Source organism: Corella eumyota, chromosome 4 (genome assembly GCF_963082875.1).
Source record: "Corella eumyota chromosome 4, kaCorEumy4.1, whole genome shotgun sequence".
Taxonomy (NCBI): Eukaryota; Metazoa; Chordata; class Ascidiacea; order Phlebobranchia; family Corellidae; genus Corella; species Corella eumyota.
In genome coordinates this window covers 12646310-12658408 of record NC_137493.1, presented here as the reverse complement: position 1 = coordinate 12658408, position 12099 = coordinate 12646310, and the positions used below count along the sequence as shown (strand labels likewise).

At 25.8% G+C, this 12099-nt stretch overlaps 1 protein-coding gene across 1 annotated transcript; it reads right to left on the bottom strand.

Annotated features, from left to right (window-relative positions):
* Positions 1 to 1224: 1224 nt before the first annotated feature.
* On the bottom strand, positions 1225 to 5942 carry LOC145750874 (uncharacterized). The gene is made up of 16 exons (XM_082566947.1): positions 5866 to 5942; positions 5313 to 5489; positions 5021 to 5174; positions 4824 to 4933; positions 4524 to 4697; positions 4018 to 4215; positions 3818 to 3930; positions 3618 to 3731; positions 3323 to 3499; positions 3086 to 3217; positions 2953 to 3016; positions 2753 to 2861; positions 2562 to 2608; positions 2245 to 2312; positions 1961 to 2022; positions 1225 to 1868 (listed from the first exon to the last, which is right to left on the bottom strand). Exons 1-15 carry the CDS (start codon positions 5930 to 5932, stop codon positions 1990 to 1992), a joined length of 1737 nt encoding a protein of 578 aa, XP_082423073.1. The 5' UTR covers positions 5933 to 5942; the 3' UTR covers positions 1225 to 1868; positions 1961 to 1989.
* Positions 5943 to 12099: the final 6157 nt, after the last annotated feature.

Below are 12099 nucleotides of genomic sequence, written 5' to 3'. Positions count from 1 at the left end.
ATATTACCTTTATGGTTAACTTGCTTGTAAAATATCCACACCCTTTGCAAACCTATCACAAAATTTATCATAATTTTTTGCATTTTATAATCTTAGTGGCATTGTAAACTAATTATTTAATAAACAATATTATGACAATCACAAAAATAAAATTTTTATTAAAAGTAATAGATAATTTTCCAATATATTGCCCCTTTTAAAGCTATTATTACAGTTACTTGACACAATAATGTTATCTTTACTGTTTTAAATACAAAAAAGGTAGCAGATTTGTTAAAAAGAAATTATATTTCTGTTGTCTGTTAATTATAATTAGTGATGCACACATCATAATAAAAACATTTATCTAAAGTTCAATATTTGTCTACGTAGTGACTTACCATCATCCCTATATTTGTTGTTAATAAGATTAATAATCAAATCATTTGTTTGTTGATCTTGGATTGAAGCCAAATTTCTACCATTTTCCCCACAAAACTTCTCAGCATTTTCCACATTAAGTTGATTGTCTGATAAACTGTATATAGTATCTTCAATTCCAATTGTGCCGTCACTGCAGCTAAATAAACATTAACACAATATGATAGGTTATTAATGTAAAGGTTTGTTTTGTAATTACAGGTATGCGGCAAGACGAAAAGTTAGGACAAAAAAGTTTTTTCTAAAAATTTCTTACCTCCTTTACTTAAAGCTGAAATACATAAAATAATCAGTATTAAGACCAAAAGGCTATATATCGCCATTACAGTTACTTAAAATTTACCTTGTAATCAATAAAACAGAACTTAATTTTTTTTTATAATCAAAGTTTATATACTTATAAGCCGCAACAATAAAAATATACTTTAAACTTTATTAGACACATTCCTCACATTGGACTGCCTACATGAAATAAGTTTGTTTAATACAAAAAAATATATTTTTTTAAATAAGCACATATTTTAATTACTTGACTGCTTAAATAAGACTATACCTACAAAATATTATGCACAATTCCTAAAGAAAAGTAATTAAAATGAAAATCAGTTTAGCTCATGGCCTACTAAAATGAATTGTAAAGTAGAAAACTAAAATAAACGTTGGATTAATACAAAATATATTTTATACTGTTTAACAAACAAAAGACTTCAAAAACTTTCTTCTAATTGTGTTTATTTGATTCATCAATCTAAAAGTTTATGCAAAGAACAATTATTAGTCATGACCTTAAGAATAAAAGAAAGTTACATCATCAACAAAAGCTTGTATAAAATTAGAATTTTCGCAATAATGATAAACATAAAGATTGTTTACAAATTATTTTTACAATTTAAAATTAGAACCTAACAATTGGGTAAAATAAGTAGAGACAGCCATTTTGCGAAACATTAACAGCACAAAAGCTTTAAAGGAAATCTTGGTGTGTGTGGGTTATTAACATTTCCTGCTTAGGCTATTAAAGGTACAATCAACACTTACAGTTTTTTATACAATTTTATAAAAGACTTTAAATAGAAAGTTTTTTTCTTTCATACCACAACCACTTTAGTGTCTAGTAGGATAACAAAATTAAGTAAGGGGGTATTAAAATAAAAATAAAACCAAATTGTGGCTTTTTATTTATAATTATTCAATTTGACATACTTAGGCTATCAACAAAAATGTAACTACAAAAATTAAAAACACTATAACTGGCATAAATAAGTAAGTGATTAATTAATCAAATCAAAAAGAAAACAAATTCAAAATTAAGGGTTATTTTTATGAAATATTTTATATATTAAAATTATTTATTGAAAAATAAAGTGATTTTGGTTTTTAAGATATATATTTAACCATTTCCTTATACTAGGCGATTGTTAGACCAATCTGGTGATGTTAAAATTTTCCTAAATCAAAAAAACTAAATTCAAAAAAAAATTTATTTAAAAATTGTTCAAATATTTATTTAAAGTAATATTACAATGTAAAACTTTTATACCTATTCAGAAGTTTAAACTTGTTAAGTTATTACTTGAAGTGCTGGTTTTCATAAACAGAATTCTAAAAGAAAAATAAATAAATATAAAATGTATGTTAAAAGGTAAATATTTAACATTTTTATCAAGCAAAAATTTTTTTGCTTTCTTGAGTTTAAAATCACTCATGACAGTTGGTGGTAACCATTCTTTAATTTTTATTATACTTAAATTATAAACAAAAAACTTTTACTATTTTAATGTGAAGGACAATATTCAAATGCGTAACAATATAATATTTTTTAACCTGATTAACTGCTGTTGTGTTAACTACATTAGCATATGAAGGTTCTGCTAATGGTACAGAAGTAGCACCTGTAAATTAATACAAGTTTAATTAAAATAAAAAATGTAACCTGCACATGACTTAGGTCTTAACAGTACTAACTCTGTTAAAGTCAAAAATAAAATATAAGAAAAACAGTTAGTCAAATTAACAGATAAAACAACATAATAAAATGACTAAAGTAAATAAAAAAATCAAATGCAGTTATATTTAAAATAAATTACAGTCATTTAAAAAAATTATTTTGTTGCTTTGTTTAAACTTAATTAAATTCATACCAGGTCGTGCGGCAGTTCGAGGTGCTTCTTTTGTTAAAGTTGAAGACCTAATATTAAAAAAATAAATATCAAGTAATTTAAAAATTGTCCTTTTAATAATGACAATAATTTTCATCAATTTTTTACTTTCGTTTTAACAAAAAAAATATATATAAAAAAAATTTTCATTATTACAAGATAAGACATTTCACCTTTGTTTCCTTATCAATATAACCACAACCACAACAAGAATAATGAACACAAATACACCAACAACAGATCCAATTATATCCCCTTTACAGACATTTATTGGATGCATACCTAGACATGTTTAGAGGTAAGAGTATGTAATACTTTAATCTTCCATAACTAGGTTTAGCCAAAATAAAATAAAGTACAATACAATATAAACCTGGTTTACAAGTTCCATTTACATTTCCCCATTCTCCAAAACCCTCACAAGACCTTGCTCTTATCTAAAACAAATAAAATATTAGGAACAAATTGTATTTATAATAAACAAAATTAATTAAAATATAACTTACACTAAATGTAACAGTTGTGTTAGGATTGTAAACGTTGAGGGATATGTCAGTAAAATAAAAATTTTCCATTTCGTTTAATTTCTTAGAATCGAAAGTTCTTGCGTATTTTATATCATTACCACGACTTTCAATCTAAAAATATTATTTTATAAACTAAAATATATTTTCAAAATAAAAACACAAATAACTAAAACATTTATTTTCATTTAAAAAAGGTTAATATATTAAATGACTAGCCTCATATGAAGAAATGTCATCCACATAACTAGTTGGTATTGGCCACTTGATAATACAATTAGGTTGAGTTGAATCAACATAAGATGAAGTTATGACATCAGGAATTCCAAAACTGGTTGTAACACTTGAATTTAATGTAACTGATTGACTACCACAATTACTAAGTGTTACTGTTACCTACAAACAGTATAAAAGAATCAGATCATTTGTTACTTTAATATAAGGTTACATTAATTAAAAAAAATAACGAACAAAATAATAACATTTATTACTTAAAATTATATTTGAAGTTTACCTTTGCTATGTAGGTAGTTCTTGGTGTTAAGCCACTAACAACAGCATAAGATTGATTATAACTGTAGTGATTTGATAAAATTACACTCTGTGAGCCAGATACTAAAATATCCACCTAAAGTATTAAAATTTAAAACTATTATCTAGTGTTTCCAATTACAAATAAAATAAATTAACAACAAAGTTTTTTTACTAACTTACTTGTACATTTAAGGTCAAGTTAGAATAGATTGATTGAAGTGATAATAAATTTGTACTCCAGGTTACATTAATAGAGTTACCATCACATTGTACAGGGTTAGCTTGTGTGGTCACTACAATATATGCTTAAATTAACTTACCAACAATTTTATCTACAAATTTAAGTACTTTTTTATTTATAAGTTAAAAAGTTTATTTACATTGATATTGGCAGGCGAAGTTGTAAGTTTCTGTACAATTAATTGTAATTAAATTCCAAGAACCATTTTGATAATGAAATGCTGTGCACAAATTAGGAGTTTGTGGTAATGTAAAGAAGTTAACTGGAGTTTGATCAGGCCAAACCCAGTTGTTATTTGAATATTTTGCTCCAATTATTACATGAGTGTCTGGTATATCTAAAAAAAAATTAAATTGCAAAGTCAAAAAAATTTTTATTTAAACATTTCTTAAGAAAAATGTAATGCCATTAAAAAGATCAAAAACAAACAAATAATTTTTATAAAAAATATTTACTAACTTAGTTTCTTTACCAAAATGTTTCATTTTTACATAGGTTTGACCTAAATGTATAGCCTGAATACTCTTACATAATAAAAAACTAAAACTTTACAAAGACTAAAAAAATAGGAATTAACTTAGATACTAACTGATAGGCTTAATATTTGACATTATAAAATAATTATTTTTTTTTTTAACAGTTTACCTGGAATGAATATAGTTCCTACTAAGTGTACAAATCCTTCAATACCCAGACTTGAATCATCAGTTGCAGTTAACTTTGCAGAAAATGGTTGAGTATTTCTATATATAAGATATCTTACTAATAAACTTACATTATTGGGTGATGCAAAATATTGAAAGTCGAAAACAGTTTGCCCTGTATAAAAGAGATTTAAACTTTTTGCATATTTTATATCATTAACTATTTAATTTGTTATTTTGTTATTGACAAATAGTGTTTTGTTACCAGTTTAAAATTTTTTAAAAGTTAATATATATTTACCTAAAGCAGGCTCATCACCACAATGATCAGGTCTTTCCCTCACTGTTATATACCACCTTGTAAATCGGAATTGACAAAATATAAGAGGTTGTGTAAATCCTGGTCTTGAACTAGAAATTTAAGTTCTTTTTTTTGTAGATGTAGGAAAGTTAACATTTAAATTTTACTAAACCCTTTTAACTTTAAAAACACTAAACCTTTTATAAAGATCAACATAAGCAATATCTCCTAAACGACCAGCACTCATCCAACCATCTGTTTCTTCAGGTGATAAAGCATATCTGTATCCTCTACCCTGTTCAGTTGGTTTATTCTCCACTCTTTTGTAAAATATCCACACTCTTTGCAAACCTATCAATGTTAATTAAATTTATTTTACACATAATCATCCAATTTCTCTTTATTACATAATTGAATCCTATTTCTATAAAAGTAAAGGAAAGATCACAAATGTATTAGAAAGTAAGTAAGTTATGAGTTAAGACTTACCATTTCTGTATTTGTTGTTAATAAGATTAATAAAAAAATCATTTGTTTGTTGATCTCGAATGGAAGCCAAATTTCCACCATTTTCCTTACAAATATTCTCAGCATTTTCCACATCCAAATGATTGTCTGATAAACTGTAGACAATATCTCCAATTACATGTACACCGTCACTGCATGCTAAATAAATATATAACAATAATAAATATTTTAGTAGGTATATGACAACACAAAATCAATAATGACAAAAAAAGTAAGGTATATGACAACACAAAATCAATAATGACAAAAAAAGGGTTTTTGAGTTATCAAACAACTTATATTTATTTGAGATTTTTCTCAAAACCAACAATTATCACAATCTTTTTTACACTAGAAATTATTACAACCCTTTCAAACCAAGAATTATAACAGAGACAATGCAGTGCTAAGTTCTAATTATTCAAAAAAAATATAAGTAAAACAGCAAAAAAAAACATAAAAATACACTAAAATATTTAGTGTGAAATTGTAATATCAACTAACAATTGCAAAACTTATCATAAAAATTTGTTACCTCCCATACTTAAAGTTGAAATACATAAAATAATCAGCAATGAAGTTGAAATGTTATTTGTCATCATTTTAGTTACCATATAGCCTACGTAAAACAAAATATTTACTAAATCAACAAAAACATAGCTTTTTCTTATTATTATTAATTGAAAAGATTACATTCAACTTGCAGGCAACAATGAAAAATTATACTTTAAACTTTATTAGACACATTCCTTATATCAGCCCATCTTTATTACACAAGTTGGTTCAGTATAAAAGTAAAATATTTTGTTTAAATAACCCCCACACATATTTACTCACTTAAATAAGGCATTACCCACACAAAATTATGCATTAATCTCCCACCAATAACAAATTAGAAATAAAATAAGTTTTCCTTATAGCCTACCTAAAGAAAATCTATTGACATAAATAAATACTGGATAAATAAAAAAGTAGCCTATTAATAATGTTTAATCGTTTCATTAGTTTTGAATTTAATTTAAAAGACAATTCACAGTCATAGCTAATAGAAATATGACAGTTTGTATGACTGTGTTAAAACACACTTTTTTAAACAAACTACATTATCAACAAATGTTTGTAAAAGATCACAAATTACGCAAAAATGAATAAGAAACAATTTAATAAACCATAACTAAGTAAGTCATTAACTAATCATCACTAACCAAAAAATAAAAAAAATAAACTTTAAAATCAAGGTCAGCATTTTTTATTATTATAAAAATATTTAATATATTATTAAAAAGAAAATTTAGTACAAATCTGGAAAAATACATATAGTTAATCCCATTTACTACACGATTGTTTAACCTTGTTAAAGTTTTGTTAAAGTTTTGTTAAAGTTTTGTTAAAGTTTTGTTAAAGTTTTTAAAGTTAAAGTTTTGTTAAAGTTTTTGTTAAAGTTAAAGTTTAAGTTTTAAAGTTTTTTGTTAAAGTTTTTTGTTAAAGTTTTTTGTTTTTTGTTTTGTTGTTAAAGTTTTTGTTAAAGTTTTGTTAAAGTTTTTTAAAACTTGTTAAAGTTTTGCAAAAACACAAAAATCAAAGTCATATATTTACACCATACAAATATTTATCAAATAAAAATTCAAATATTTATTTAAAGTAATATTATAATGTAAAAATTGAATACCTACTTATGAGGTTAAACTCCTGGACCTATTATTTGAGGTACTAGTTTTCATAAATAGAATTCTAAAACAAGAAATAATATAAAACGTATATTAAAAGGTGAAAGTTTAACAGTTTTATTAAACTTTTGATGTTTCTTAAGTTTAAAAATAACTAATGATGTTAGGAATTTTAAGTCCTCTTTCTTTATTTTAAATACAAAAAATTAGGCACAGTTAAGGTAAAAGCCAACATTTATACGTGTAACAATAACCTTTTTTGATTATAATTTTAAGTTAACCTGATTAACTGATGATGTGTTAACTACATTAGCATATGAGGATTCTGCTTCTGGTACAGAAGCAGCACCTGTAAATTGTTACAAGTTTAATTATTTATAATAAAATTTGTAACCTGCACTTGTAATAATTTAAAGCATTAGTGATTAACAATAAGTGTACTAGAAACAAATCAAGTGGATTTAAATTTAAATAAACTTAGAATTAATTTGATAAAAATCAAAACTATTTAGTTAATTTGGTTTAACTTAATTAATTTTGTACCAGATCGTGCAGCTGTTCGTGGTGCTTTTTTTGATGATGTTAAAGGTCTAAAATTTATAAAGAATTAAACATTATTAAAATTTTGTTTTATTTATTTTTCTTATAAAATTTTTAATTTATAACAACATAAATTTTTACCTAATTTTCCTTATTAATATAATAACCACCACAACAAAAATTATCAACACAACTACACCAACAACTGATCCAATTATAGCTCCCTGAGGAATAGTGTTTCGAGACTGATAACCGTTTACACCTAAAACATATATATGTTTTGGCATGCTTTGTTTTAAAAACAAATATAAGAATATATATGTTAGAATTTAGTATATTACGTTACAAAAATTAGCAAATAAAAAAAAAACGACAAAAAAAACAAGTAAACCTGTTTCTGTTACTTTAATTGGTGAAACACAAGTTCCATTTACATTTTTCCATTCTCCAAAACCCTCACAAGAACTTGCTCTTATCTAAAAAATCATTTTATACAAAAATAAAACTTCTTCTAAATATATTGTATTAAAAAAAAAGTTTGTTCTAAATTTAAAAACAATTACCCTAAACGAAACAGTTTTGTTATAAATATAAACATCTAAAGGTATTTCCATAAAGTGTTCATTTTCCATTGTAGTTAATGAGCTGGAATTAATCGTAATCAATGATGTATTTGTGTTGCTTTGACCTTCAATCTAAACCAAATAAAATTTTTAAGAAAAATTTTTGACGTTGACTCTTTAAATTTTAGGATGTTAATAATAAACATCTAGTCGACCTAAACATAGAGTAACATTAGTTACTCTGACCCAGTCCCAAGTTGCCTTTTATGAGTTTGAGATTTTTTTAATTATATTGCCCGGTAATTATGCTGCTGATTAAGTGCTGGCTCAGTAGGAGTTTATATTGATTATATCGCCTGACTCAAGGGCACCACAGTATAAGAGCAGTGCGGATTAAACCCACATCATGGTAGTGTAGCAAGTGTTCTTACCAATACACAACGCTGCCGGCTATTTATAACTTTACCTCAAATAAAAGAATGTCATCCACATAACTAGTTGGTATTGGCCACTTAATTACACAATTAGGTTGAGTTGAATCAACATAAGATGAAGTTATGACTTCAGGAATTCCAAAGCTGGTTGTAACACTTGAATTTGATGTCACTGATTGACTACCACAATTACCCAGTGTTACTGTCACCTAATGCAAAAAAAACTTTAAAAACTAAAAAGAAAACTATATTTTGTTTAAATATAAACTGTCATTCGATAAATGTTTCTTTTTTTAATTCTAATTTGTAAAAAACATAAAACAGTGTTTAAATCTTACCCTTGCTATGTAGGTAGTTCTTGGTGTTAAACCTCCTAAAACAGTATTAAATTGGTCATAATCGAATGGGTTTATAGCTAGTATCCTCCCAGACACTATAATTTCAACCTGTAAAAAAATTTAAAACAAAATCGATGTATTTTTTTTAAATTTCACATAAACAATAAACATTGCAACATAAAGTAATCATAAATTTTAAAATCTTACTTTTGTTATTAAGTTCAAGTTAGAATAAATTAATTGAAGTGATAATAAATGTGTACTCCAGGTTACATTAATAGAGGTACCATTACATTGTACAGGGTAAGCTTGTGTAGTCACTAAATGTCAAAAGACAATTTTATTACAAACATAACATAAAAAAAATCTCTTATTACAAACATATAACAAAGATTACTGAATGATAAATATATATAAAAGTTTAACAAAAAACAATTAAATAGTGAGTCCAGTGTTTAATAAAACTTTTAAATAATATTTAACAAAAATTTACATTGAAATTGGCAGGCAAAGTTGTATGTTTCTGTACAGTTAATTGGTATTAAATTCCAAGTCTTATTTTGATAATGAAATGCTGTGCACAAATTAGAAGGAGTTTGTGGTAATGTAAAGAAGTTAACTGGAGTTTGATCAGGCCAAACCCAGTTGTTATCTGAATACTTTGCTCCAATAACTACATGAGTATCTGGTATATCTAAAAAAAGAAAATCAACAAATGTTAAATATATAGGTGATTGCACAAAGTGGCCATTATTGTCATAATATTACAGTATTCACAAACAATGCAAAACAGTACTTACGAAATCCACAAATTAATTTACCTTACTGAAATTTAGTTATGTTATGATAAGGCTGTCTATTCCTATTATCAGAAATACAGATTTTTTAAAAACCGGCAGCGTGGTGTAGTGGTAAGAACACTTGCTACACCACCATGAGGTCGTGAGTTCAATCCCCACTGGTCTCATGCTGTAGCGTCCTTGAGTAAGGCGCTATAAACGGTATGAACTCCTGCTGAGCCAGCACTTAATCAGCAGCATAATTACTGGACAATTATAATCTATAATATCCCAAACTGCCACCGGCAACTCGAGACTGGGACGAAGTAACTGATGTTACTCTATGTTTAAGTCGCATATCGACTTTTGCACATCGAGGATAAAGATATATAAAAAAAAATAAATAAATAAAAAAAACAAAAAGTTTATATGCTACATATATGAAAAAAAAATTTAGCAATTAAATATCCGAAAAAAAAACAACAAAACAGACCTAAGGGATTTGTAATTATTAACAAAAATCTTGTAGCTTAGTAGGTAAAAAATGCATTTTAAAACACAAAATTTAAAACAATATTACCTGGAACATACATAATCCCTTCCAAATTTGTAAAGCCGGCAACACCAGGATTTCTATCATCAGTGGCAGTTAACTTGGTGGAATAAGGTTGACTGGTTCTTCCCAAACGATATCTTAATAATGAGCTGACATTATTGGTAGATCCAAAAAGTTGGAAGTCAATAACGGTTCGTCCTGTGTATAAAAATACAATTCCGTTTTATATTTAATATGATATTAACAGATATTGTTTCATTGACTGTTTAAAATTGTTTATCTAAAAAAATATTTTGTATTTACTACCCAAAATCAACAAACTAAAATTGCTTAAAACTACCTTTAACATTTTAAAAATTGTAACAGGCTATATACTTACCTACACCAGCTTCAGTATGACAATTATGTGGTAATCCCACATTTATCCCCCATCTTTCAAACTGAAAATGGCAAAATGTAAAAGGTTGTGTAAATCCTGGTCTTGAACTAGAAATTTAAGTTCTTTTTTTATTTTAGTAGATGTAAGAAAGAAACATTTTTAGTGTTGTATAGTCTATTATGTTATAAACCTTTTATAAAGATCAACATTAGCAATATCTCCCAAACGTCTAGCACTCATCCAACCATTTATTTCTTCAGGTAATAAAGCATATCTGTATGCTCTGCCTATATTACCTTTATGGTTAACTTGCTTGTAAAATATCCACACCCTTTGCAAACCTATCACAAAATTTATCATAATTTTTTGCATTTTATAATCTTAGTGGCATTGTAAACTAATTATTTAATAAACAATATTATGACAATCACAAAAATAAAATTTTTATTAAAAGTAATAGATAATTTTCCAATATATTGCCCCTTTTAAAGCTATTATTACAGTTACTTGACACAATAATGTTATCTTTACTGTTTTAAATACAAAAAAGGTAGCAGATTTGTTAAAAAGAAATTATATTTCTGTTGTCTGTTAATTATAATTAGTGATGCACACATCATAATAAAAACATTTATCTAAAGTTCAATATTTGTCTACGTAGTGACTTACCATCATCCCTATATTTGTTGTTAATAAGATTAATAATCAAATCATTTGTTTGTTGATCTTGGATTGAAGCCAAATTTCTACCATTTTCCCCACAAAACTTCTCAGCATTTTCCACATTAAGTTGATTGTCTGATAAACTGTATATAGTATCTTCAATTCCAATTGTGCCGTCACTGCAGCTAAATAAACATTAACACAATATGATAGGTTATTAATGTAAAGGTTTGTTTTGTAATTACAGGTATGCGGCAAGACGAAAAGTTAGGACAAAAAAGTTTTTTCTAAAAATTTCTTACCTCCTTTACTTAAAGCTGAAATACATAAAATAATCAGTATTAAGACCAAAAGGCTATATATCGCCATTACAGTTACTTAAAATTTACCTTGTAATCAATAAAACAGAACTTAATTTTTTTTTATAATCAAAGTTTATATACTTATAAGCCGCAACAATAAAAATATACTTTAAACTTTATTAGACACATTCCTCACATTGGACTGCCTACATGAAATAAGTTTGTTTAATACAAAAAAATATATTTTTTTAAATAAGCACATATTTTAATTACTTGACTGCTTAAATAAGACTATACCTACAAAATATTATGCACAATTCCTAAAGAAAAGTAATTAAAATGAAAATCAGTTTAGCTCATGGCCTACTAAAATGAATTGTAAAGTAGAAAACTAAAATAAACGTTGGATTAATACAAAATATATTTTATACTGTTTAACAAACAAAAGACTTCAAAAACTTTCTTCTAATTGTGTTTATTTGATTCATCAATCTAAAAGTTTATGCAAAGAACAATTATTAGTCATGACCTTAAGAATAAAAGAAAGT